This window comes from Chaetodon auriga, chromosome 20 (genome assembly GCF_051107435.1).
Source record: "Chaetodon auriga isolate fChaAug3 chromosome 20, fChaAug3.hap1, whole genome shotgun sequence".
NCBI classification, from domain to species: Eukaryota; Metazoa; Chordata; class Actinopteri; order Chaetodontiformes; family Chaetodontidae; genus Chaetodon; species Chaetodon auriga.
In genome coordinates this window covers 5,900,321-5,927,500 of record NC_135093.1, presented here as the reverse complement: position 1 = coordinate 5,927,500, position 27,180 = coordinate 5,900,321, and the positions used below count along the sequence as shown (strand labels likewise).

Sequence of the window (27,180 nt, the reverse complement as noted above, 5' to 3'; positions counted from 1 at the left end):
CCTGGGAAACCGAGACACAAGCCGATTATTCACACATGATCTCGTCTATAAAGAAATACTCCGAGGATTTAAACCAATTAAGTCAATTTAAGCAGAATTTAATAGACTTATTGTTTCCCCACGTGATGGTTTGTCCACAAATACGCGAAATAACTCAAAGAGACCTTGAGACTGATTGTTTCTCAAAGATCAGCGCATGTGGCCCTGCATGCAGGATGATGAGGTGGCTCTCTGGAGGCTGTGTGTTAAGATCCTGGATATTTCCAACAGATCATGCTGAAATACGGGAAATAAATTGGTCTTTATCAAGTGAAATCCAAACAATCACATATAGACCAATGACTGATAAAGAAAGACATGAAAATAGATCCAAAACCCAAAATCTTGAGGAGCATCAAGTCGCATAGATCTTCCAGACTGGTTCCACTCAAACCATTTTAACATCGGTGTGGCTGTTTAAGTAACGTTGGTAGAAACACCCCCCGAGTAAACTCGCTCTGAGAGCAGAGAGGAGGCTTTTCTGGCAGTGTGGTCGGAGAACAAACTATTCTGTAGACAAGGGTAATGTGAGATTACCTCCCAGGACATCCCTCCTACTCACACAGTATAAAAGGCTGTGGGACGAGAGCGCCATGCCAAAGCTACAGTGACAGGTCATAAAATATGGAAACAGCAGTGTATATGAGAACATATTAAATACAGCACAAATAGCATTTTTTAAGCTGAAACGGGGCGAGCGGGTACTGCACATGCAGGCAGCAGATAAGCAAAATGAATGTACACACCCATATGCTCACACAAAGCATGGGAGCTAGAAAAAAGAAGGAAAACAAAGCAAACCTTCCAGAGGGTTTCATCTCCAAAAACCAAAATTGATGACAAGCCCCCTTTAATGCCAAGAGGACATTTCAGCTCGGTTGAGAGGGTGGAGGTGCTGCTGTAGCTGCTGTGTGTCCTTGTGTGTGTGTGTGTGTGTGTGTGTTTTCTGTATGCCTAAATGTTGCAGGGGAATAAACCTGTTCCACCAGCCACTTTTTATCTCCCATCTGGAGTCTCTGCAAGGTTAAGGATTTCTTTTGGGGTTAAGATCTGGTTTTGGGGAAAGGTCAGGCTCTGGATTTGATTTGGGTTCAGGCTTAAGGAATCACTGTGAGCCCGTGCAGCGTCCTCAGAAGTGTCCAAATACAAAACACGCTCCTGCTTAATGAGGAGAATGAGGGGATGGCCACTGCCCCATCCTTTTTTTTTTTTTTTTTTTGGAAGTATTCACGTGTGAGCGCGCGCGTGAGGCAGGCGGCGGAGGGCTGTGTCACCATCGCTGATGTGACGGCACAAGGCTGGCGGTGATGCGGGCCCGGTAAGGGGCCAAAGTCATCAATCACGCGGATCGAAACCGCAACGCTGAATCGATAGCGGCCCCCGGGAGCGATGACAGCGGAGCGTGAATCCGCCTCGGTAAAAGCCTGCGGTCCCTCGACCATCCATCAACAAGTCCAACACAGCGCACGGTCCGCCAAACGCCGCTCCGCTCCGCGCGAGACCAAAACACGCATTACGGGGCAGGGGCCACGCGCGCAGTAGTGGCATGCACCTGGTTTGCTGGATGGGACGGCCCGAGCAATAACACCTGTAACTGTGCTGCAACCGGGGTGAACTTCAAGGGAAGGGATGCTGTCGTCCGTTAAAGAGCAACCAGTGTACAGCACGAGGGAGAGTTGCTGCGTAGGGGGGGATTACCGACCCGAGACCACCTGATAAAATACTAAAACTGACGAGATACAGAGCAACAGGGGGGGAAACACAGCACGAGGAAAAGGCGCTGCTTGTGCTGCTGATGAGAGTATGATGACAGTGATGGAGATGATGATGACAGAGAGGAAGATGATCCTGTGCCTGCCACGAGAACACATCTGTTGAGGATCACATCTGGCCGACACGCTGACTGCCCCCCCATAAACACACGCACACACGCCACACACACACCTACTGACGGTGTATTCTGCCCGGTCACATGCGCGTGCCCCTGTGGCCTCTCTATGTGTGATGGAGCCCGTGCAGTGCGTACCGTGCAGGCTTTCTACTCACCCCGGGTGCTGTCGCCGCCAGTCTCCGTCCGATCGCGTGTCCTACCGTGTGATTTAACGGCAGAGAGGGCGAGCCGTGGGCGCATCCAGCCCCCACCAGCGCCATCCAGCGCTGCGGTCGCGGCACGCCGCTCTCGCGATACCGTGCCATCTTCCAGCTCTCCGACCCAGCGTGTGACGTAGCGTTTTATCAGGCGGCTTGCTCGGCCCGATGCCGCCGCCTTCTGGGCACGAGGCGAAGAGAGCGCGAGGGGTGGTGGTGATGTCATCCCGTAGCTGACCGGGCGGCCTTACCTGTTTTGACTCGTGCTCTCAGCCTCTCTCTCACACACACCTCCGCTGTCAGGTGTAACCCGCTGTCACCAACACGTAGAGGACATCTGTTTAATTGCTGTCATTGGAGACCCGCCAGAATCAGTTTACAGTCACAGCCTGAACTCACGGCTATTCATAGAGCAGGTGAGAGAGGTCAAGGGGACATTGTTAGTTTGGCAGTGATTTTTAATACCACTGTAAGTGAGAGAGGGTGGCTTTAGAAATAAAAAGTACTGAAAAGTAACACAACAGAGCAGCATAATTAGGTTGACATTTTGGAAAATACCCTTATTCGCTTTGTTGCCAAGAGTTAAATGAGAAGATTGATATCCCTTTGAGGCCTGTATGGTAAATATGAAGCCACAGCCAGCAGTTAATTAGCTTAGCACAAAGGCTGGAAACAGGTGGAACATTTAGGCTGGCTTGGTCCACAGTGGCTGCTCCCGTCCAAGAAATAGTCCAGAAAATAACCTCCTGTCGCAGTGTGGCATCTTTACACTTTTTGTACAGATGAAACATCTGTGAAGTTGTTAGGGTGCTCACCTCTCTGTCCCCAGTGTTTTCCCCTTCCCTTCAGGTTATTTGTCTGTCTGTCCCCCTGTCTGTCTGAGGCTGGGTGTGGCCACACTCACTCTGCTGGTCTCTAATTACCTGCGCACCTGCTGCACATGGGCCTCATTAAGACCAGCAGTATATAAGGGTGGCTCTCTGCTATGCTGGTTGCCAGCTTGTCCTGATCCCTCCAGTGTCTCCATTTCTGTGCTTCGTGTGAGTGTTGTACTTGATAAACTGACTCTTTCTACTTCCTGTCATTGTTTGCCCGAAGCCTCGTTTTTGGGTTCCTTTGTTCCCTGGCTTATGGACTGCCACTCATGTTTGTTTCAGTGCCTCCAGTGTCAGGCTCTGCCCCTGACCTGCACTTTGTTTATTAATTAGATCCGCTCTGTTAGAGTGCATTTTCTTTTCGTTGTTTACCAGTTTCTTCGCTGTTAAAATAAATCCTGTGTTCACTCATTCCGTCTACCAGTCTGCATCACTGAGTCCAGTTAAACATTATTTGGCTTAGCCATTACAGAAGTAATTCAAGAAGTCAAGAAGATCGATACCACTAGCTTAGCTTCTCATTAATACTGTAAACAAGCTAAGAAACGAAATGCAGGATCAGTAACTTCCTGGAATCTCTGCTGGTTGTTTGGCAACTGTTTCCGGCAGAGATATAGTCCAGTACATGATCATGTGTAGTTTGTGTTCCAGCCTCGCTGCTTCCCCTTGTTTCCGGTCTTTATGCTAAGCTAAGCTAATCAGGTGGCTCAAGTACATGCAGTGTTGGAATGAGAATCAGACAGGCATTTTGTAAAGGGGAGCTTTATTGCATAAATACATTGTTTTAAGAGTGCAGAGTGCTTATCTATATCTATTCACACAGGTCTTGCATTAGCTCACAGTATGCAAAATTATAGTAAGACTCAATCATAGTTGGGGAGGAAAATATAAGAAAGGACACAGGAGACAAGGGGAGACACTTTGTTGTTTTCAATCATTTCAAGTCGCTATGAAATCGTTTTTGTTTGTTTCTTTTGCATGTAGTTAAAGTACGTTTCAGCACGTGTTCACAGGAGTCTCAGCAGTTCTAACAGAGTTTATGTAGTCGGTGCTTGTGGTGTAAATTATGAACTGTGCCTAATGCTCTCATATATACACTCATATGAGGGTGTATGTGTGTGTTCATGAGTTCCAGTGCATGCACTTTGATGTTTGTGTGTTTCACGCTACATGTACTGTCAGTATGCTTGTGTGTGCATGCGTTTTCACAGGTCGTCTGTCTCTCCGTCGAAGGGCATGTTGTCCAGGTCCATGTGGATGTGTGAGTTCTCCTCACTGCAGACCCAGCCGATGGGCGTGCGGTTGAATGAGGGGCGTGAGCGGATGTCGGCCTGCAGGCTGGGAAGAGGCTCCGGCTCCTCGTTGTCGAGGTTGAGCTCTGGGAGTTCGAAGGTCAGCATCTTGGACGCCTTGTCTTGGCCGCCGTATGGCAGCGCCGTCCTGCAGAGAAAAGAGGACAAAATAGGAAGCTGAGGAGACGCAACGATACCGTGACGAACATCTCTGGTGCTGTGCAATGCAGCATAACAATTTTCAGCTTTCAGATTTTGCTACAAGGACATACAAAACATGATTTTCTACAAATTACCAGAAGATGAAGTTTGACAAACTCGCTTAATCAAATATTTTTCCAGACTATGTCCCATGGTTTGGGAACATGGTTTGCTGGCTGCATGGATGGATCACTGCTGTATGAAGAGAGCATTTCTTGTTGGAGAGATTCAAACGACTGCGCAAAACTCAATTTCAAAGCTGCACAAGGGAACGCAAATCAACTGCAATCAGACAAAATATAACTAGAATTAGATGCAACAGGACCACAGAGGGCCACAAAACAGTCACAAACAGATACAAAACAACCACAAAGAGACCCAATTGCAACAAAGAGAAGAAAAACAGCCACAGAGAGATAAAAAACGACTACAAAGAGACATAAAACAACCGCAAACAGACAGAAAACATCCTCAAGGAGATGCAAATGGCCACAAAGATATGCAAAATGACCACAAAGAGACAAAAAATTACTACAACGAAACACAAAATAGCCACAAAGAGACACAAAACGACTTCAAAGAGACACAAAACAACCACAAATAGATGTAAATGACCACAAAGATGCGTAAAACAACTCCAAAGAAATGCAAATTGACTACAAACAACATCTCTGAGTCATTTTCTGTCAGAGTTCTGGTTCAGCTTCAAAATGTTACTGTAGTGTCTCCTTCACTTCGGGTGTCTTGCTATGTAGGAGGGGTGGGGGCCTTTTACATATGTGTGCCCAGGGGCCCGTCGTCTCATAATCCATCTGGCTGGTTGTTTATTGCTTGTTCAGGCTGATTAGTAATTACAAAGGAGACAGCTGCTCTTACTCTTCCAACAACCACTAACAGTACAACAGATGCACGTCCACTGTAGGGCTCAAATAAGATTAATATGATTACATCTGGAATGAAATGTCTAAGTGTAACAGCACATTTCTATGATGTGGAACAGCATGTGAAGTCTGCATCAGTGCTGAGTAAAGCCACTGAAACTCAGCCAGGAAGGAAGCCGCTTTTACTGCTGATCAAGCAGCAAACTTGGGCTTGTCTGTGATGTGGGTTAGTGAGCTGATGTAGTTCATAATTCTTTTCTCGCCGGTCGCCCAACTTTATGGAAGTTAAATTGCACGAGTGTCCCTTTAAGACAAATGAAATAGTTTCCCAGAGGGGTGAGATAATTTTTCCTGCACTGCTCCACCAACAACAGTATTTTCTGAGAATCAAGTGACAACGTTCCAGCCAAGGTCACTTGAATATTTCCTTCTAATTTCCTTTGCACCTGTGTTTTTCTTTATGCAATGCGATGTCGTAGCACTCGGTGGAAATTGAAAGTTATTCTCCATGGCTGTTGCCTGATCTCCTGTGGCTTGGATTGCACCTCATTCCTGCATTGCTTGGACATAAGCGGATAAATGTACTATAAAGCTACTGTAGCGTCAAAATAACACCCCCTTAACTTTCAATTTAAAGTTAAATAACTTTTTGCATTGAAGATACAACTGAAATCTTTATGTAGCTGCATCTATGTGTGCAGAGATTCTGCTGCTTTTCTTTGTTTTAAATCACTTTGAACTGAATATGTTTTTGGTTTTAGACTGTTGGTCAGACATTTTCTTTTTTCAAGATGAACATCCACATATTATATCATTAATGGCACCATTTTTTCTGACTCTGTACAGTTGGAAAAAACTTACTGACAAATGAACTCAGTGTGTACCTGTTGAAGCTCTTGTACAGAGGCAGATCAGCGTGCATCATGATGGGTCCCGGCATGCAGGCCTTCATGGTGGCTGTCAGCTCCTCGTTGCCCTTCATGGCCCTTTCCCATGGCGAGATGTAGGTGCGTACATACTCCGCCCTCCTCTTCTCCTTCAGCGCCTCCTCGTCCACTGTCTCCTCCACCACTGAGACACACAGGGACACGGATGAGGGTAGGACCAGAGAGAATAATGCAAAATCTCAACAGAAGGAACACATCTTGAGACGAGCTACCTTCTTCCTTTGGCATCTCAGGCTTTGGTGGAATGGGGGGAGGGGACATCAGCAGGTTCTGGAGGTTCTGCTAGAAGACAAGAGAGGAAAATATAGTCTGATCAGAGCACGCATATGCACAAAACGAATGCACACACACTCCTCTTCCTCACTCTTACTGTGTTCTCGTTGGTCACAACGAACTTCTCAACTCTCTGCTGCCTCATCTTGAACATCTTGGAACCCTTGTTATTGAGCAGGGAGAGCTCCTCCAGCATCACGTCCTTGGGCGTCTTGATCTTGGTGCCCAGGTCGAGCTCAGAGGCCTCAGGGTCTAAATCCTCATCTGACACGGAGAGGAAGGCAAGCTGTCACGGTTGGTGGTAAAATACACCTACCAGAACCTCTGAACTCGCTAATTAACATGTTAAATCATGTGTACAGTAGCCAAAGTGTAAAAACGAGAAGGTGTGGTTTTACAACTGCCTCATCCAACCCTCAATAAAGAAGAAATAATCATATTTCCTAACTATTCCTTTAAACATTACCTGCTAACATTAAAATCCATTTTTTAAACATTTTCTCAACTACTTCACTTACCTGAATGAAAGAAATCTGGCTTGTGTATCCCATGCTGATTTATCACAGTGCGGGCTAACATTTTTTAAGCATTTTTTGTTATTAAAGCCTTGGCGGAGGTTGTGGACACTCTCTGAAATGTGCTCTCTCTTATCAGCTAAATCCATTTGGCAAATTAAAAGGTGGGTTTACCTTCCACTACATGTCTGATATTGAATGAGGGATGTATAAGACTGTAAAGGGCATATTTTTATCCCCTGGCTTCCATACTTTCCCTGTTGTGATGAATTACAGTCTTGAAACCTGTTGTGCGGCGTTAAAGGACGTGTGTGTGAAACCAGGGGAGTCGTAGGGGTTACTAGGGCAAAGCATTATGGAGGAAAAGGGCACTGGGGAATGCCACTGCAGGTTGTCTGGTAGGACTGTTTATGGAGGGAAATCCTTGTAACACACTGCCTCGCTCTCGGAGAGAGAGATGGAGAGATCTGATGGATTTTACTGCTCCACAGACCTCCTCATAAAACACTCTTCTCATCCACCACATACACTCTGATATCACTCATAACACCTGGAGTCCAGCCATAAACCAACACACACACGCGCACACACTCCCACGATCACATCTATAAAGCAGGGAGTTGGCATTGCAATGCTGCAGAGAGCTGTTAGCAGTGCCTCGTAAATCAGACTTGTGCAAGTGGGTGTGTGTTAAGTGTGTATGTGCGTGTGTGTGTGTGTGTGTGTGTGTGTGTGAGTAATTGAGGCTGCTGAGCAGAGCGAACTCTCCCATGGGGATATTGATTAGAGCGTTAATTCAGAAGTATGTGAAACTGGAGCTGGCTGCTGACTGGGAGGAAATTGGACAGACTGACAGAGGCAGGGGAGGACAGACAGACAGAATAGAGTGGGACAGAGGCATGGGACACAGGACAGAGCGGCAGAGTCGAGGGGGATGATGGGTAGATGAGTGGGCATTAACTGGAGCAAAATAAGGGATAAGCAGGATAAGCTCCTGAATGACTGACTGACTGAAAACAAACTGGTGGAAAGATACAGATGTGCAGATATGACAGCAGAAGGAGAGTTGGAGTGGTCTTGGTAAAACACCAAAGGACACAAATGGCTAAAGACGAACAGTTTGCTCAGAGATTGGCAGATAATACCTTGCTGGCGGTGTTTATGAAATAATCTCTTATGCAACAAGTAAATGTCAGTTTTGCTGAGAAAAACACAACAGACTATTACAACAATAAGAAAAGTCCACAGCCATGCTAGCAGCTCGGTGAGGCTCTGCTCAGGCTCAGCACTGCTTTTGAGCTAAATGCTAACATGCCCACAATGATAATGCTAACATGTTAATTTTAGATAAGCATAAAGGTGGTGCTAGATGTGAAGTTAGACAACAAAAGTTATTGCAGATCATCCTAAAATGGACATAGAAATATCTACCAAACTTTGGGGCACTTTGTTGTTATAACGTTATAACTAGAAGGAACTTTCATTTTTGTGTTGACTTTGGCGCCCCCTGTGGACAAAAGTGGTAGTGTTTCCTCCACCACATGCCATAAAGATCTTAATCTGGTAGATCTATCACACCATCAGAGATGACCACAGAGACATTTGACCAAAAGCTGTTGACCTGTGGATGCAGGCGGCTAATTAGAGGTTCAACCAGGGACAGCGAGGTGCATCTGCATCATCTACCTGCAGGAAGCTGAAGTGGAGGACAGTGAGGGAGATACCATTTCCTGACTAAAAAAGTTGAGTGCACCCCTGACAGTCACCATATCAACAAAGAACAGCATATAACAAGATTACACTTAACTCCTTGGATCTTAAGATGTGGTTGGAAAAACAGACAGTATAAATATATTTTGCATTTGTGGGTTTAATGCCGAGATGTGAACCGTTTCCCACATTTTCACAAGTTGCATTGATTCCACTTCAGTTGCCGCTTACACGCAGCCTCAAACAAATACAGTGGGAGCTGAGTCACCATCTGGTATTTTGTGTTGCCTCTAATGGTGACAGATTTGTGGCTTCTCTGCCATCTGATAATGACCCACATCCCTGCAGGAGATGCCACATGCATGTTAGATATTCTGTTACTGCTTGGAACAAGTGTGTGTGTGTGTGTGTGTGTGTGTGTGTGTGTGTGTTCTTATTTAATTTGTAGTATCATAAGACCACATGCAACGATTTACACCCACATAATTCAATGTACACACACAGACGCCAGAAAGCAAAACATACAAATGGATTTGACATTTGCTGAGCTGGATAATGAGAACACACAGGAGACAGAGGACGCTCTTTGAGAAGAAGATGACCGGCAAAGTGTTTCATGTTTAGATGGTGTGTGATTGGTATGCTGTTTGTGTGTGAGTGTGTGCGTTTTACCATTCTGGGAGATGTTGGACAGGTCGGTGATGATCTTGTTGGCCTTCCTCTTGTTAGAAGGGGCAGGAGTTGTGAAAGACATGGCTAAAGGACAGACCAGAGAAATGAAGAATTACAAGAAAATAAACCTTTCCAGTCCGAAAAGAGAAGTCAGGGTCCAGCTTTTTTATGGATCTTTCAAGAGCATCTCACCTTCTTCAGCAGCATTGCTACTGATAAAAGTCCATCATTTCATCCATTGCGATGGTCAACATGGCAGATTAGGCAGCTCATGTCATGAATTCTTGCTGAGAGACAGGACAGACTACTTGTTGGTCCTGGACCAATCATAGCTTGTGGTCTTTTCTGACATCCATGATGTCACTGGGAAGGATGTGTTAGGAACTGACTTCCAGGAACGAGAATGTAAACAAACAACAGTGGCATTTGTGATACAAGCCCAAAATATTGTTTACAGCTGTGTGCAGAAGAGCATTCTGTGCTCCTATTGGGTCGAAGGTAAGAAAAATCTTCACATTCGAGTCTTTTTGTCAAAATTAGCAGCTAGCTTGTAGAGCGTGGAAGAAGGGAGGGGCGGTGACCAAAAGCAAAGCTCAAAGGAGAGGAAATATTGGCTTTACTTTCATCATGTGACCAGTAATATGTCTCCATATGAATGCTGCTTCGTATGTGCTGAAGGTGTAAACAGGCTTCTTTATGAGGTGATGATATTTAAGTGTTGTGTTTACAAGAATGACGACAGCCTGAAACACTATATGTTCATATTCTAATGACAAAGCCATGGCCACAGGATGTTCAATGGGAGCAAGAGGAAGTCCACATAGTCAAAGTAGTCAGCAAAATATTGGACTATATGACACATTTTGAAATTTAATATAGAGGACTTGCTTGTTGCACTGCCCCCAAGTGGCCAAAAAAAATCAATTAACGTAGACATACACATAATAAATTAGCCTGGTAACAACAAATTCTTGGTAATGTCGCATCAGCTTTTGCTCATCCATGCTGTCTGCAGATCCAGAGTGAGCCTTTGTCAAACTTTTTGGTTAACTAATCTGCAATAAATGCACCAGTATGTCACATTTTCAGTGTGAAAACACCCCAAATGGGTTTGTAGCACTCATCAATATTATCATTACAACATACAGTAAATACTTTGTGTATTACATTACACTGTGTATTGTATCTTTAATTGTTTCTAAAGCACTTCAATATGTGTTATTTAAATGTGCTCTATTATTTCTACATAATTGGCCTTTTATATTACAAGAGAAACTTAAATAATCAATAAGAATTATTCCCCCAAAGCTTAAATCTATCGAGTCTCAGGGGTCCAGCAAAGAGCATGACAAATATAGCAACAAGACGCTGACAGGCAGTGAAATATGATACAAGAAAAGTGTTAAACTTTTCCATAAATATTTCATGAGAAAGTCTAAATTGATTTCCAAGATATATTTGTGTATGAAGTTGCACATCACGTCCCAAATTCTAGCCAGCTCCAGCAGAACCTCGCTGGGTTCCCTAATTAAGTTAAGCACACTTTAAACATCGTGTATAGCCCCCGCATACCCTTGAGGACACTAATTCCCAGTGGCAGCTCGCGTCTCTCTTGACTAAGCACTCAGATGGGGGCCGGCAGTATGTCGCTGTCTATTGCAAAGGTCGAAAGCAATTATGTAAGGCTGGAGGTGAGTCCCAGTACAAGAGAAAAAGCTGGAGGGCCCATCTACAGGGAGACAGTTAATGTAATTGCCTTTCATCCACTGTAATTGAAGCTCATTTCCTAGCCTGGGATTCAGTCCTGGGCGAGCTATTTTTATGAACACATGTTCTATAGCACAGTGGTGAGTGGGAACGCCATCAGCGCAAGACATATGGGCAAGTGCACACACACACATTCACACAGAGATTTGCACAATAGCGTCTCTCTTGTGATTAATGTGAGTCAGTGGCCGTGGATTAAAAACTGGAGATTAAAGGTGGTTATGGATGTTCAGGGAAACGCAAGATGGAGGCTGTCCTGATGGCGGCTACGAGGGCCTGGGTCCTGTTACCTCCCTGAGTGAAGAGGCGCTCCTGTCCCCCACGGCCAGCCTGTTTTAGCTCCAGATAAATCTCGAGGGGACAGCTGGGAAGGAAGGGCATCAGTAAGCACATTCCCAAATGCACACATACATCCATACCCACAGACTAAAAACTCCACCGCACAGGGCCACATTCCTCACCGACCGCCGTGTTAGGTAAGAGGTGGTGGAGGAAGAAGAAAGTCGTCCGCCAGCTGGCTCTCGTGTTCAGATTTGTTTTGATTGGAATTTTAATTAAGATGAATTAACCGTACTCGAGAAATGGTCAATCTGCAATCTGAATGAGGCGAAGCCTTTCTCGAGCAAGTGCAGAGACGTTTTAACAAAACAGCCAAGTGACTCCAACTGATTTCCTCATTAATTGATTCATCCACTTATAGAAGCCTCCAAAGGCCAGAGTTGAGGGTGTCCCCAACAGCCACAGTCTGCTGATCACAGGAATCAAATGAACATACGGACCGTAAAACGTCCTCTTGAACTTAAAGAGGATCCAGAATTATTTGACAACTCAGTGACCACCAGCTCCAGATAATCCACAAACACTCGAGGCATGTGTGAGAGACATTTCTGTGGCTTCTATCAATGCCATCACCCCTCTAATGTCTTACCTAAGACCCAGGTATCCACAAGAAGACGCAGGTCCCAGAAGGTCCCAGAACAGGTGGGTCAGAGGAAGAGGAATATAGATTCCCAGGTGGATTTGTGTCCCAGAACTTGTATTGTACTGCCTGCCCTCCTCTTCGCCACAGAGAGAGTGAAACCCTATCAGCAGGGCTGCTCCAGTGCTGTGGACCTGGCCTGGGGGGAGCTGGAGGGGGGCTGTGGTGAATTGAGTGGGGGGTGAAGAGGGAGGTGGGTGTGGTGTTTTGAGTTCAGACGTTGGGAAGATTAGTGATAACAGGAAACTGATAGTGATTTATTTTATAATCTATTAATTTTATCTGTAAATCAGACTAATAGGAACGTTTAAAGATGACGATAAAATACGATATAAACTAGTTATTTCTTTTTCAGAATAACGAGCGATTTGAAAATAAAAAGAACAAACATGATATCTCATTACAGAACAGTAACAGAAATCTGCCTCATAACAATTAAATAACAGGCGAAAACTCATAAAAGAAGAACAAACATGAAGTCGAGGTGATTTTTTAATGAAGTCGAGCCGTAACCTTTCTGCTTAAGGACCGGAGCTGTTGATCTGTTGACTGACTGTGCAAACCTCAATTCAACAGGTGCTTTTGTTAAAAAAGTTTAGATGTCTTGTTTGCACAGATCACCTTTAGTCTTCAGCACAGTGAATTCCTCCAACTTGTGAACTCCTGAATCATTTCTGCAGGAGCTTTTGATAACATGACAAGAGAAGAGGAGATATCTTTCCAGCAGTTACTGTATTCCTCTGTCACTTGGTTTTACATGCCTGAGGGCATTTGTGCTTTTGTTGATGTGTTTTTCTCCCCTGTCATCATCTCTTTATACATCCTTGTCAAACTGACAGACCTTTGGGTTTGATTTGCAACTTCTTGCCTGGTTTGTGCCTGGCAGCGGTTATACCTGTATTATCATGTCAGTCACAGTTCGTCATCAGTCCCCTGCCTCTTATATTCAACCAGCGGGCTTTGGAAGTCAGTTTGTCGATTCTTCTGTGCAGGTGCAATGTGAAAAAAAGCTATTCAGCTATATTTATCCGCTGCGACGCTTTGAGCTCTGCACGCTAACATTAGCTATTTAACACTGAACAAAAGTACAGCTGAGTCTAATGTGAGTGTCATTCCTTTTGCAGGTATTTGATCTGGTTTAAATTTGGTGAAAAGTTAAGACAGCGCCAAAGTTAGTACAATTCCTCACGAGGAGGCCATTAACAACCGAATCAAACCTCAGGACTATCCATCCAATGACTGCTGAGACGTTTCACTCGAAGCCACAACCTCATGGTGCGCTAGAAGAAGTCAGGAGATCACCAAAGTGATGATCCGTCATCTGCAGACCATGAACGTCTCTGCAGTCTCTTGTTCTAATCCATCAGATAGATGTTGAGCTACTTCACAGGACAGAGACCGGATGAAAAGCCAAACATTCACTCAAATCATAGGATTCATCTTTTGGGGAACGTGAATGTCTGAACAAAATGTCATGGAAATCTTTTACACAGTTGTTCAGGTATGTCAGTCTGGACAGACGTGGTGACATTGCCATCCCTTGCACTGATACAAATCACCCGTGCAGTGTGGTAGTCCTGACACAGGTGGCCTTGGTACAGACGTGTGTGTTGCTGGGTTATAAATCCTTCAGGCAGTATAACGCCCAGTTCAAAGGTTTATTAACAAGCTGGTTGCTTATTATAAATTCCCTTCTAGTATTACTTTATCGAGCTGAACAGATCAGTTAACAATTAACCAGAAAACAATCAAGAAACTAATTTTTTTCCAAAATAAGAACCCTCAAAGGATCGATCCATGTCATCTGACCTGCCCCTTAACCCTGACCCCTGACCCCAAACACTCGACTCTGTTGACCCAGAAACACGGTGTGAGGAAGGAGCCTCTTTGGCAGAGCGGCGGGAGGAGACAGGATGTACGAGGTAGCTCTTCCCCTCCGCTCTCAATCACATTGTAAAAAAGCCATCAGAATTAAGAGTTTAGCACCAGGCCAAATAGCTGGAGATTAACGGCTCCAAAAATAGGTGAAATGGGCTCTGTGTGTGTGTGTGTGTGTGTGTGTGTGTGTGTGTGTGTGTGTGTGTGTGTGTGCAGCTGAGCAAGAGAGGTATTAACAGAGGAGAGGGACTAAAAGATGGAGAACTGTAGCACTAATTTGGTAATTTGGCCTAGAGTTAAAACAGCCACCGCAGTCATTACTATAAGTACAGTTACAGCTTTTATATATTTCTAAAATCCACTGACCTAGTTTGCACAAAAGTGAATATGCTGCACACTACAGGGATTTGTGTGTGAGTGTGACAGAGAGAGAGAGAGAGAGAGAGAGAGAGAGAGAGAGAGAGAGAGAGAGAGAGGGAGAGAGAGTGTGTGTTGTACCTTCCACTACAGCAGCTAAGCTTACCAGTGGACCTGAACAGAACTAAAGTTAGCAGCTAAAGTTAGCCCCGTCTGTCACCTGATCCCAGTCAAGGGTCGTAGGTTAGATCCCTTTCTGTTGCAGTGGTTGGGTTTCACAGGTGGCCATCATTAAACTGCTTTGAATGTAGGACAACAATCCTACAAGGACATTTTGTTTTAGATATTTGATCTAAAACAAGACGAATTGGAATAAGGATGGATGTATCCTCCCATTCAGTGGAATGTTTAGGATCTATTAAATTTATGGAAGATTGAAAAAACACAAATATCGGATACCAATGATAAGGTATGAAATGGCAACCATCTTTCCCCCCTTGTGTTAAATGTTTCTCACACTCTGGCGGTGTAAAACCTGTGAGGAGTCAAGGGAGGAAACCATAAACGGGTGGTGCAACATGACTGGATGACAAATCCTACAGTGCCTCCGTGTGGTGAAAGCTTAAAAAACATTTTCCTGATGGCTGAGCCATTGCTTTTGAAGACAGTGTATTTGATCTCAAAACTGCCTAAATCCTCAGAGAACAATTAAGCTGCTCGAGAAAAGAGGAAAAAAAAGAAAAAAGGCTAAAAACTAATGGGAGGTGGAGATACAGGGGGGCCCGGTGTGGGAGCGAGTGGTGACGTGGGTGACACAGGAAGAAACAGAGTGACAGCTGATGTGAGTCATGTCTATTTTTATTCAGTCTCTCAGTCTCTGTGGGAAAGAATCACAGCTAAACAGACATGTTATACCTCTCCTGTTTCATATCAACAGATCAGAAATCATATCTACTGTAAAAGGCCTCCCTTCTTCACGGCAGCTGTGCTCGTCGCCCTTTGAAAAACTACAGAAAACAAAGCACACAGCTGCACAGCGCAACTAAAAAAAGACACTCAGAATGATCAAACACAAGCATATAGAATATATATAACAGAGGGGGTTACAGTAGAAGGAGCTACTTCAAATTTGTTGGTGAGCAACTTTTCTAATGTGATATTGCTGGATGGCAACAGGTAGTGGAGGGTGTTCACAGATAGTGAAGTTTTAAGTGAAATCTGCTCCTTTCACACCTCATCAGACGTTGTTTTCTGTCATGTCACTTCATCAGTGCTTTCCTTTTCATCTTTTTCCCATCCTCAACCACATCTCTCTCACAACAGCCTTGTCCTTTCACGTCCTCTTTTCTTTTTGTTATGTTTAAACTCAATTCTCCATCATTCAAAACAATATTTACAGAACTTTATTTCAGTTTTCCCCAACATCTCTTTCTATCCTTTCAATGTGCCGCTTAGCTCTATTTTCTAAACTTTTCTTAGGTTTCCACCCTGCATCAGATAAATGAGTCAACAAGATTAAATGCAAGTGATTAAATGTGCTACGTGGGTGGCCGAGCCTAATAGATCTTGTGATAAAACGTGGCTGATAAAACGCTAAGCTGCAGGCTTGATTAACAACATTACAATAGTAAAACACATGGGCTTATTTAGAAAATGTTGCTCTGTGTTCCCATAGAGACTTGGTTTGTTATGTCCACACCAGAGTCTGTTCAGTGCATAGTGGATCCAGGGCGCCAGACGCAAGGCTGCAGACCTAGGTTGGAAGTGCTGAACCTGGGCCTGGGGACCCTGGTAGGCTGAGTGCTGCTGGACGCCGGCCGAGAGGCGCCACCGGGGCCCAGGGGACTCAGATCTGGGGCGCTCTTAAACTGCCTGTTGGCCTGCGCACTGTTGGAGGGCTGAAGGTGGGAGAAAGTAGGGGACTGGACTGGGTTTTGAGCAGGAGCAGAGGAGAAGGTAGGGAGCTGAGGGAGTGGAGCAGTAGGAGCAGGAGGTGGTGGGGGAGACATAGGAGAGGTGGCCCACTGAGGTTGGTATGGTTGGGGTTGAGGCTGATAGGGTTGGTAGGGGGTGGGCCCAACTGTGGGTGGAGATGTGACATCAGAGCGCCACAGTGGTTCTCCAAGTGTCGTAGCTGAGCGAGGTACAATAACCTTGAGGGTGGGCCCTGTGGTTGTTGGCGGAGGTGTGGAGAAACGCTTCACCTCATATACTCGTGCTGTCTTCTGAGGACCACTTGTCATTCCTCGCTGCGGCTGCTGCTGCTGCTGATAGGTGGAGGTGTCCTGGGGAACCCCACCCCCATAGCTGAACAGAGAAGAGTTGAGCTGGTAGGGCTGGTGGCTCATAATGTCCACTGACTTCATGCCCGCTTTCTGCCCTTTAGATCCAGCTGGTCCGGACTTCATCACCTCAGGCTTCTTCTGGGCCTTTGGAGGGCAAGAGGGAGAGAGAAGGGGGTTGTAGCTGATGGGAGGAGGAGCACGGATGTTGGATGAGTATTTCCAGGTGGCGGGGAGTGAAGGTGTGGGTGAGGGCTCCCTCGTCTGGGCAGGAGAGTAAGGTGCTGCAGCAACAGAGGGAGCTCGCTCCACTACGTACCGATCCATTCTGTTCTGCCTGCGGGCAAACAGCTGACCTCCCTTCCCTGCCAACTGTGGCACCTGAGGGGTTTGCGGTTTGGGAGCTACAGGAGGTGGCCTGGGTCCTCGCTGAGCCTGCAAGAAGTTGCAAGCCTCTGCCCCCAGCCTCAGCCAGTCCTCCTCAGGCCCTGACTCATGTCCGGTCTCCCCGCTGGGTGCAGCTCCAGGTTCAGCACCTGTTGCTCTCCCAAAGCGGTCGTCCATGTTCTGAACCATTGACATCAAGTCCGGATTGGGAGAAACAACTTGGTTCTTGACTGCAGAGAACATTGGCTTCTTGTTGCTACGACGATGGGCATCATGCAGGATGCCGGTGCGAGCGGCAGGGACCGCGATACGCTGCTCACGTGTACCCAGTGAATCAGCGGCAGTGGCTTGGGGAGGTGATGCAGTTGCCAAGGCAGCATGGGGACCAGGAGTCAGTGCAGCTGTCATGTTGATGTAGGGGTGGGCAGATGGAGATGGAGAGGGTTGAATGGGAGGGGGAGGAGGAGTGGGCTCGGCATGGAGGGGGACTTGAGTCAGATCAGGGGGGTGTGGTGGAGAGATGGGAGCAGCAGAAATGCAGGTGGGGGGAGGTGGATGGGTACGAGTAGGATGAGAGGGAAATGGCTGTGGAGCAGGAGGGGAGAAGGGTTGAGCTGGTGGTGGACGGATGGACATGTTTTGAGGTGCAGAATGAGAGGACGGGATGGCGGATGAAGCGTGCACTGCAGGCTGAGGGGAAAATCCTGGTGGAATTGAGGCAGGCTGGGAGAAAGGTGCAGCAGACAGAGAGGAAGGAGGCGAGAGAGCTAAGGGGGGGGAGTTCACAGAGGCGGGAGTGTTGCTGTTGTTATTTCTGGGAGGGATGTACAGAGAGGCGCTAGACACCGCTCTCCTTGTATCTGACCCTGAGGGATGGCGAGTAGGTTGGATAGTCACCATGGACACGGCTGTGGGTTTGGGTTGGGGAGGGCGAAACATCACAGAGGTTACAGATGCACGAGAAGGTGTAGGGCCCGGGGTGAAGGGCCGTGCAGTACGGTTCAGAACACCTTGATTTGGACTGAAGTTGGCGTTCAGGTGATGATCTGAGTCTGTGATTGGACTAGGATTAAGATCAGGGTTAGGACTAGGGTTAGGGTTGCCATGTTGCCCATTTTGACTTAGAAGGGGCATTTGAGAGGGTGGGCTCAGAACGACGTTAGCCCGACTGACAGCTACCGACCCCCCATTGGTCAGAGCCACAGCTGGAGGAGACATGTGTGCAGGGTGGTTGCTGATTGGCTGCTTTGTGATGCTGCCCTCCAGCCTTGAGCCCTGATAGGGTGAGCTCTCCAGCCCTGAAACCTCCAACCCTGGGCTTTGATTGACACAGGTCACAAGTCCTGGAGTCTGATAGGCTGCAATGTCCAGCCCTGAGCTGTGATTGGTTGTTGGCGCTGTTGGAGTAGTTGGTGTGGTTGACGGGCAGGCAGAGCTTCTCCTGTCCAGCAGGTCTAGATAACCAGTATCCCACGTAGGGTCAAATGATGCTGAGAATCCCTCTTCATCAACTTCCGAGCCACTTAGGATGGAACTCCCACCTTCCTCCTCTGTCTCCCCTCCTGTCTCTCCTTCAGTCTCCCCTCCTCTATCCCCCTCACCTTTACCAAAGCAGGTCAGTGTGTACTTCTTGGCCCTCTGCCGGCGTTTCTTGAACATAAGCACCCCTTTCGAGTTGGGGTTGGGAGCATCAGTCAGCAAAGAGGCGATAGAGCGGCATTTGGTACGAGCTTCTTTCACCTGTTTCTCCACCACACTCTCCCCACGCTGCAACTCTGCAAGACAGGAAGAGGAAACAGAGATAGAGACCAAAATAAATGTGCGGAAAAAAAACAGGAAACAAAGGAGAGAGCAGGTAATGGGAGTTTTGATGGATACATAACAAGGCACAGGCGACAAATGATGGAAACAACAGTGTGACAGGCCTCACTGACTGTGAGCAGTGACTGATTCATACAGCATTATCTCAGTGAGGGCCTGCCATGAGGATTACCAGTGACAGACAGGAGTGTGTGTTGTGGATTTAGAACAAAGAATTCCTGCTGCTATCCAGAGTTGAGTCACGCACTCCTGGAAGGTTAGATCAGTGTCTCGCCTGCACAAATGCTTGTTTGTGCCTGTGTGTGTGTGTGTGTGTGTGTGTGTGTGTGTGTGTGTGCGCATGTCCGTATCTCTGCTCAGTCCAAGGCTATTTGAGTTTTTTTAGTATCTTGGCTCACCTCACACGAATGTGCATACACATCCATAGTCGTTTACCAGGATATAACAAACACATACACAGTCCCGATAGCAAATTTGATATTTCAGTTGCAAAGTTCAGATATTTCTGCAGAAAACTGAATGCCACCCTCCACAAGACTTCACGAAACAAGGCTTGAATGAGAGCAAGGGTTGACAGCTCATTTAGACTCCACTCACGCAGGATGGTGCACAGAAGTAAATGCTTAAAGCTCTCACACTTAGCATGATTGCATGTTAACATTTAGGTAACTAGCACTAAACACAAGCCACAGCTGAGGCTGGTGAGAATGTCATTAGTATTGTAGACATTAGGTCACAAATTAAAAATGAGAGATCATTAACGTTATTACAAATGATCCTCAGGGGAACGTGAATGTCTGCACCAAATTTATGACAGTTCATCTTACAGCTTTAGAGGCATTTCACTCAGAACCACTAATGTGAACCTCATGATGAGACAAGAGGAAAAAGCAGGGGAAATTTTAAAGTCATAAATATTTGTACCAATATTCATACCGATATCCGTAGATTGACTGACCAACTGACCAGCAAAACGACATCGCCGTCACCAGAACTAAGCTGCAAGCACGACTACAGAATATTTACAAGTAACTGTTCATATTTTGCATTATGTGTCCATCCCATGGTAAGCAAGATAGTTTCATCAAGCTGTTAAAGCACTACAGTACTGACACTTTGCCTTACATAATTTAGCTTTATAGCATAAAACCACAAAATGAGATGCACAGTCACAGGCAGACTGACTCACTAACTTCCTCATTTCTCAATCATTTCAACATCGGGATCATCAGTCAAGTCCATTGAGAACAACAATGACAAATAACCTTGACATTAAAGTGCTGACGTAGCATAGAAATTTAGCAATTCCTCTCCATTTGCAAAGACAGACATTTCATTTCAAACCGATGTGCAGCTCCTCTAATGTGAGCACATAAACAAGGTTTCAATGTGTCTTACCTGCGTACACGATGTGTGGGACTGTGTGTCCACCTAGATCTGAACCTGAAGGAGGTGTGAGGTCCCTCATCTCACAAGTGTGAGTGAGTGAGTGTGTGTGTGTGTCCTCAAACTCCCTCAGACCCTCCCACACACACCCTCACAGTGTCCATCTCTGCTCTGAGCGAGCTACAGTTTAGTCTCTGTCTCCCAGCTCTTTTCTCAGGACGAAGCCCATGTAAAGACCTTTGTCCAGCAACCCAAACCAACACATGATGTCAACCCACTATTCCTGTCTGTCTGACAGGCATCAAACACCTGTCCAGGGTCTGTCTCTCACACACACAGACACACAAGGACGGGAAGACCCCTCACCACAGGATATTTAGACAGCAGTGTCATTGAATGTGTGTGTGTGTGTGTGTATTTGTGAGTGTGTGTATGAGTTCATAAAGCCAATTATAGTTTATAGAGGAAAGCTTGGTCGTAACTCTTCAGTGATGTGCCGTTCTCTGCTGCTGACACATCACACCTAACACACCCTGCACACACACACACACACAACTAGAGCAGCACAGCTAACAATCCCACATCCAAAGTCAAAGGCAGTGCATTTGTGTGTGTGTGTGTGTAACGTGAGAAAGGGCAGGTCCCTGAACACCTCATTCGTCCTATAGTAAAGCCCTAACCTATAAGTCGCTCAGCGCTGGAGGGCAGATCCCTCATTACTGTAACAGTCACTGATATGAATCACAGCTCAGTCAGTGCATAGCTATTCAACTGTGATCGTTATTACCTTGTTGACATGATAAGTTAATCAGAGAAGGTTGATAAAACCTTATTTAAAAGAACAGTTTGGTGATTTAAATGAGAGGATGGACACCTTCTCATGTCTTCTTGTTAAATACATATAGCCCGCCATATAAAACAGCAAACTGTCATTTTACATTTTGCTTTTTGAATGGATCAAAGAAGCAAGATAAAACATGTTAATTACTGAGCTTTAGAGGTGCTAATAGCCAGATTTTGTTACTTTTGGATGGAGCCATGCAAACCTGTGTTATGCTAAGCTATGCTAACTCCTTCCTATCACTTCATGTTCACCATGCAGACTGGTATCGATCCTCTCATCACCATCACAGTGAGAAATTATTTTCATCATCGATTCATTTCATGGTTCACGATCTTTTTTGCTTAGAACTTCTTCATACAAAGCAACATCTATCTGTGGCCCCTAGGGGAAATTTACATATTAGACAGTTTCATTTCAATACTTTTTGAGGCCTGAAAAGACAAAACTATACGGTATTTCACCAGAGAAGAAGAGGAGCGGTAAATCCTCACACTGGACAAGCTGGAACCAGCAAATGTTTGGGATTTCTCCTCAAAGAAGACTTGAATGATTTATCAGTTATTTTAATTTTCTGTTGATTGACGAATCATTTCAGCGCTAGAATCATTTTACTGATACTGTGCACACATATGGCAAGAAGCACACACTGCAACACACACACATTCTTGCAAACACACACACACACACTCATCCACCACATATTCAGCTGTGCCGCCTGTAAGTCAGGGTTGCGTCCAGTGTGTCGATCAGAAGCTTCAATGCCTATAAATACAGCCAGTGAGGCAAATGCTCTGAATGCTGACAGAAGAGATAGATGGAGGCAGAACGCAGGAGGAGGGGGGAGGTGGAATATCTGTGTGTGTGTGTGTGTGTGTGTGTGTGTGTGTGTGTGTGTGTGTGTGTGTGTGTGTGTGTGGTGTATTGCACCCCATCACCACCAGCATTTGAATGTAACTGGATGCTCCAATTCTAGAACATCACCACTAGAGGGGGATATAAGCTATTGATTTAAGCTTGAAGACTTACTGTAGGTGATTCAGTATAATAATGATTATCATTGTTGTATACTCACTCGCTTGCCGTGCTTTGTCCATGTAGGTGGCAGAGAGCTCATCGCTGACTGGGGTCAGTTGTGGTCCCACCATGGGCACCAGCTGTTTACTAGAGCCCAACATCAGAGCCTCTTTCGCCCGTTCAGGAGACACAAGCGGTGCACAGGCCAGCCCGATGCAACCCCCCGCCTCCTGGAAGCCGCTGTCCCCCTCTCCCTCCGCTTCCACCAACCCCTGATCCGGGGTCGGCGTGAGCGTGTGAGGGGTCAGAGTGTGCGGGGTGTGTGATGGGGTGGTCCACTCGGTCTGCAGGGGCTGGTAGATGAGCTCTCTGCGAGGGACGCCAACAAGACACTGACTCTCCCACTGCCCCTGCGTGGAAACCCCAGCATCTGTGGCGCTCTCATACCTTACAGGAAAGACAGAACACAACACGTGTTAGGAGGTTGCTCTTCCTTTTACTATTCCTGCCACTTGGCCTGTGTTCAATGGGGCAACATACTGTCTAAAAAGTTAAAACATTATAGATTCCTCTACGTAAGTTAAACAGAGATCTGCTGCTGTACTGGCTTTTAAAACCTTAAAGCCTGTTTAACAGGGATAAAATCACGATGTACAGCAACATCTCCAATGAGAATTTGGTATTGTATTTGCAGCTAAGGCTCATGGGAGTTGTAGCTGTTGAATGCTAACAGAATAATGTTTGTGTTTATTTCTTATTGATTTTACAGATTGTATTGTTAGTTGGTTCGAATACGAACAGACAGCCTCAGTGTGATGTTTCAGATTAAAGAGTCCTTCCATGGCAGAATACATTGAGAACACGAAGTGGGGTGTGACTCCTGATCTCCCTCACCCGCTCATCTCTGAGGTCTCCTCCTCCTGGTTGTCATAGCGTGCAGGCGAGCGTGCGTGAGGAGGCGTGCGGCGTTGGCGACGGTGCGTGTGTGACTGTGTGTCAGCGTCACTGTCCGTCTCTCCGTAGTAGGCTTCGCTGTCTGGAGGGGAAGTGATGCCCCTGGGTATCCCGGTGGGGGAGAGGATGGAGGAACGGTGGGAGGGCAAGGGAGCTGCAGGGGGAGACAGGACCCTGATGGAGGAGCGGGGCGATGCAGAGCGACCAGAGTGAGATGAGGAGTGGAATCCAGGAGGGGCTCTGAAAACGTGCAGATGACAAAAAGCGAACGTGCATCAGTTTGTTTGATATGGCTTCATGTAACAAAGACTGTGTGATGTTTGTATGTGAGGCCACGCTCTGACCTTTTAACCCTCAGGTTCAGTGTAGCGCTCTGTGTATCTATGAGGCTCATGGCCTCAGCATGGCTGAGCTCTGCACACAATTGGTGGCCAATGGCAACCAGCTCGTCATACTCCTTCAGTCCAGCTCTGCACGCTTTGCTGCGCCTGCGCACCTGCAGACATAGTGGGGTTAATGACACATGAATACTTGCAGCTGTGGTAAATATGTATATAAACATTCTTATTTACATTGTGAACTCTCCCACCTGATCTTCACCCTCCATTAGTTATTTAACCTTTCAGACCAGTGGTTTCTAGTCTTTTTGGCTTATGACCCTTTAAAAGTTAGCTCCATTTCACCTGCAGCAACATAAGTGGTGACTACACACTAATGCATTCTTAATTATAATCCAGTGTTATAACGACTCTGAAATGGGCCATTCTCCATAAGCACTTTTAGTACTTTAAGTGTATTTTGATGCTAATACTTTTCTACTTTAATACTTTTACTAAAGTAAGAATTTGAATGCAGGACTTTTTCTTACACCAGAGTATTTCTACATTGTGGTATTGCTACTTTTACTCAAATAAAATATTTCTTCCCCCACTGCAGTCAGTCAGGTTGATACTTCAGTGTGCTTCCTGTAAAAATCCTACAGATTGTACGGTATTAGTCGCTCTTTGGTCAAATGTCCTCAAGCTCTGCGACTTGCAGAGTAACTGATGTGTTCAGCCCCAGACGGCTCTCTTCTACTGCCAGCCACTCTCATCCCTGTGTTGAAATAACTCATGAAGTCATGCAGCTGTTGCCGGAGGTCGCTAAGAGATGATGTCATAGGATCCTTCAGGAAGTATGTCTATATAGACTGATAGATGGGACAGACAGGGAGGCGAGTATTCTTGTCCACTGGAACAAGGAGATAAAACTCTCCTCTCTGTGTCCTCACATACACACTAATACACACACCTTATCACTGAAAAAATGTTGAGAGGAGGAAAGTGTGTTCCCGCACCTACTTGGACTCTCAAGAGGAAACAGCATTTGGCTTTATCAGTATCTCTTGACCCAATAATCCCACTGCGGCGTCACACAATCGTGTGCCAGGACAGGCTATCTACCACATACTAATGTACACACACATATACACACACGCAGCACAAGTGTACATCATGAAAGGGGGGTTTGAACAGCTGCCTCACCAGTCTGGACAGGGGGGGATGCTTGTCAGTCACCATATGTTCCCCACATACCCAAAATAAAACCTCACAGGGAAATCAACCACATTCCTAGATAGATGAAGAAAGACAGGCGCTACTGTGATTGTAAACACAGAAAAAAATACTTACAGTAAAATGTGTGTGTGTGTGTGTGTGTGTGTGTGTGTGTGTGTGTGTGTGTATCTGTATCTTTGTGTGTGAACAAGAGGCTTTTTTCCATGCTCAGCTTCCAGCTCCTCTTATATGAGCTATTCTGATCCTCTCATTTGCACTCCATTCCCAACTGGGCTTATCTGAGGTATGCCCAACTACACACATACACACACACACACAAAGGACAGGTCACACTCACACACAGTCACCAACAAGAGGAAGCACACACTGATCAAACTCTCATTAAAGGTGACCTTATCTGCGTGAAAATCCAGGATAAAGAGAGGCCGTTGGTGCCAGAGCCGCTCCACCTCCATTTTGAATCGGAGGCTATGACAGACTATGAGCGACGGGCCAACGTTGAGTGTGAGCGGGGTCACATTCCTCCTCTCCAGAATAGATTTTCTTATTAGAGAGAACATTCTGGACTGTCAACAAATATAAACGCAGATACAAAAAAACTAAAACCAAACTAAAATATATTCATATATATATTCCTGGGCTTAAAGTCGGCTTATTGTGTCAAAGAAGAATGTGACGATGACAAAGCTGAAACAAGTTCATTATCGACTGTGTTCACTGTGTTCACAGTGGACACATTCATGCAATATGTGTGTGTGGCTGTGCATGCACAGAAGAGTGACACTGAATGTATACGCATGCACTGACCTATTTAAAGGAACCCCTAATCTCTGCTAACGTATGATCATGATCGGGATGCAGCGATGAAACCTGAGTCAAGATCAAGTCCTAAACATGAGTTCATGCTGTTTTCTGACCCACAAATCCAGCTGAATCACAACAGAGAGGGCAAAATGGAAATCAGCAGCGGCCAAATGGTTATGAGAAAATTGTGCTCTTGGTAATCGTAGAGGTTCTGTTGAGTGACGTAGAGGGAAGATCGCTTGTGGTCAAATCCACTCAAGTAACAGTAGAAAAGCAGCTGACCAACATTAACTTAGATATAGAAGTTTAAGGTGAAAACATGACCTGATTGATATCCTGATTATAAGCATTTCAATATGACTTCGCCCACCAAACAAATCCCCCTCCAGTTCAGTGATGCTCTTGAAAGTGAGGTAATTCTTACCTTTCTAAAACTAGCAAACACAGCAACCACAAGCCTGACCATCAAAGCCTCAGGCCTCAATTAACAGCTGTCATGTTGTAAGTCTTCCCTGCAACACGCACACAGGTTTCACTATACCTTCGCCACCTGTAGAGGTTTTTGCTGCTCTGCTCCTCCCTGCAGTCTGAAGCCCCACGGGGCTCCTCCTGAGAGGGAAACCACAATCTCCTCCGCTACCATCCCTGCTCCCAGCCCACAGCCTGCTGTGTGTGTGTGTTGGGGTGTTTGAGTCGCTGTGCGCTTCTTCAGCCCCTCACACTCTGTGAGGATCAATGAGTGAGCATGAGACTCCTGTCTCCCGTTCTCCTCTACGACAAATCACTCCACCCATGAGGAGACAGGGGGTGGCTGGCTTTCATCTGCTTACACTGGAATGCTGTGTCGGAGGGTGGGCACTCAGGAGGGTGAGAAGGCGCAAACGTCTGTGTGTGTGTGTGTGTGTGTGTGTGTGTGTGTGTGTGTGTGTGTGTGCATCCTCCTTCGTATTCAACACTTGCCATGTCACTCTCGAGCACTCCGTACAGGAGGGGATGCTTGCTGATATCCCCTCCCGAAATAACCACTGCCACCACTCCCTCTTTGACCCCCAGCACAGCCGGCCTGGCCAGCAGCCACGGCTCACCGATTTGCCTCCATCCACTTACAGCACCCCAACCTTCAAGCACAGACGGGAGTGTGAAAGCGACATATTTTATGAATTTCAGTCTGCTTGCTGTCTGTAGAGTTTAATAGCTTCAGAGTGGGTACTAGAGGGAGTTGTGATCCAGTGACCAAATTGATGACCATTGACTGTTATGCTGCTGTGCATCAGCTGCAACACCTCCGAGCTTGCAGAAGAAAGGCCAAGGATTACAGAATTCTGGTAGCCAAAATGACTTGGCGTAACAGCGGGTTAAATCCGATCACCTATCGAAACTCATGCCAGGTTTGTGCTGAATGGCCCGCTGAAATAATTCCAAAATGGACCTGATTGCAACTAAATGGAGCTGATTCTCAGTCCCAGCTCTCACCCCAAAAATGCAGCCAAACCTGGCAGCCATATGTGGTCCCAGGCTGGCTCATACTTGGTGCTGACACTGGCTCCTATCAGATGGCTTCCTCTTGATGCATTATTATTATTTGATAGGTGACTGGGAGGTTCACCATGCCCATATTGACTCCTACCCTAAGGCAAGTTTATAAGTAAAGAAAGCTG

General features: G+C 46.1%; 3 protein-coding genes across 6 annotated transcripts in view; all 3 read right to left on the bottom strand.

Annotated features, from left to right (window-relative positions):
* The window catches only part of usp54b (ubiquitin specific peptidase 54b), a 52,315-nt gene extending 50,055 nt beyond the window's left edge, over positions 1-2,260 (bottom strand). For all 4 annotated transcript variants that reach the window (XR_013079330.1, XR_013079329.1, XM_076760775.1 and 1 more), the window contains exon 1: positions 2,086-2,260. The gene's annotated coding sequence lies outside the window, so the exon portion shown is untranslated. The remainder of the gene's footprint in view (positions 1-2,085) is intronic.
* Positions 2,261-4,207: 1,947 nt separating this feature from the next.
* Positions 4,208-9,575, bottom strand: myoz1b (myozenin 1b). Its single transcript, XM_076760692.1, has 5 exons — positions 9,494-9,575; positions 6,694-6,860; positions 6,536-6,605; positions 6,261-6,447; positions 4,208-4,442 (listed from the first exon to the last, which is right to left on the bottom strand). Exons 1-5 carry the CDS (start codon positions 9,573-9,575, stop codon positions 4,208-4,210), a joined length of 741 nt encoding a protein of 246 aa, XP_076616807.1.
* Positions 9,576-15,445: 5,870 nt separating this feature from the next.
* On the bottom strand, positions 15,446-26,165 carry LOC143339199 (synaptopodin 2-like protein). Its single transcript, XM_076760299.1, has 5 exons — positions 26,064-26,165; positions 23,507-23,658; positions 23,103-23,402; positions 22,267-22,655; positions 15,446-18,918 (listed from the first exon to the last, which is right to left on the bottom strand). The coding sequence occupies exons 1-5, from the start codon at positions 26,163-26,165 to the stop codon at positions 16,184-16,186; spliced, it is 3,678 nt and encodes a 1,225-aa protein (XP_076616414.1). The 3' UTR covers positions 15,446-16,183.
* Positions 26,166-27,180: the final 1,015 nt, after the last annotated feature.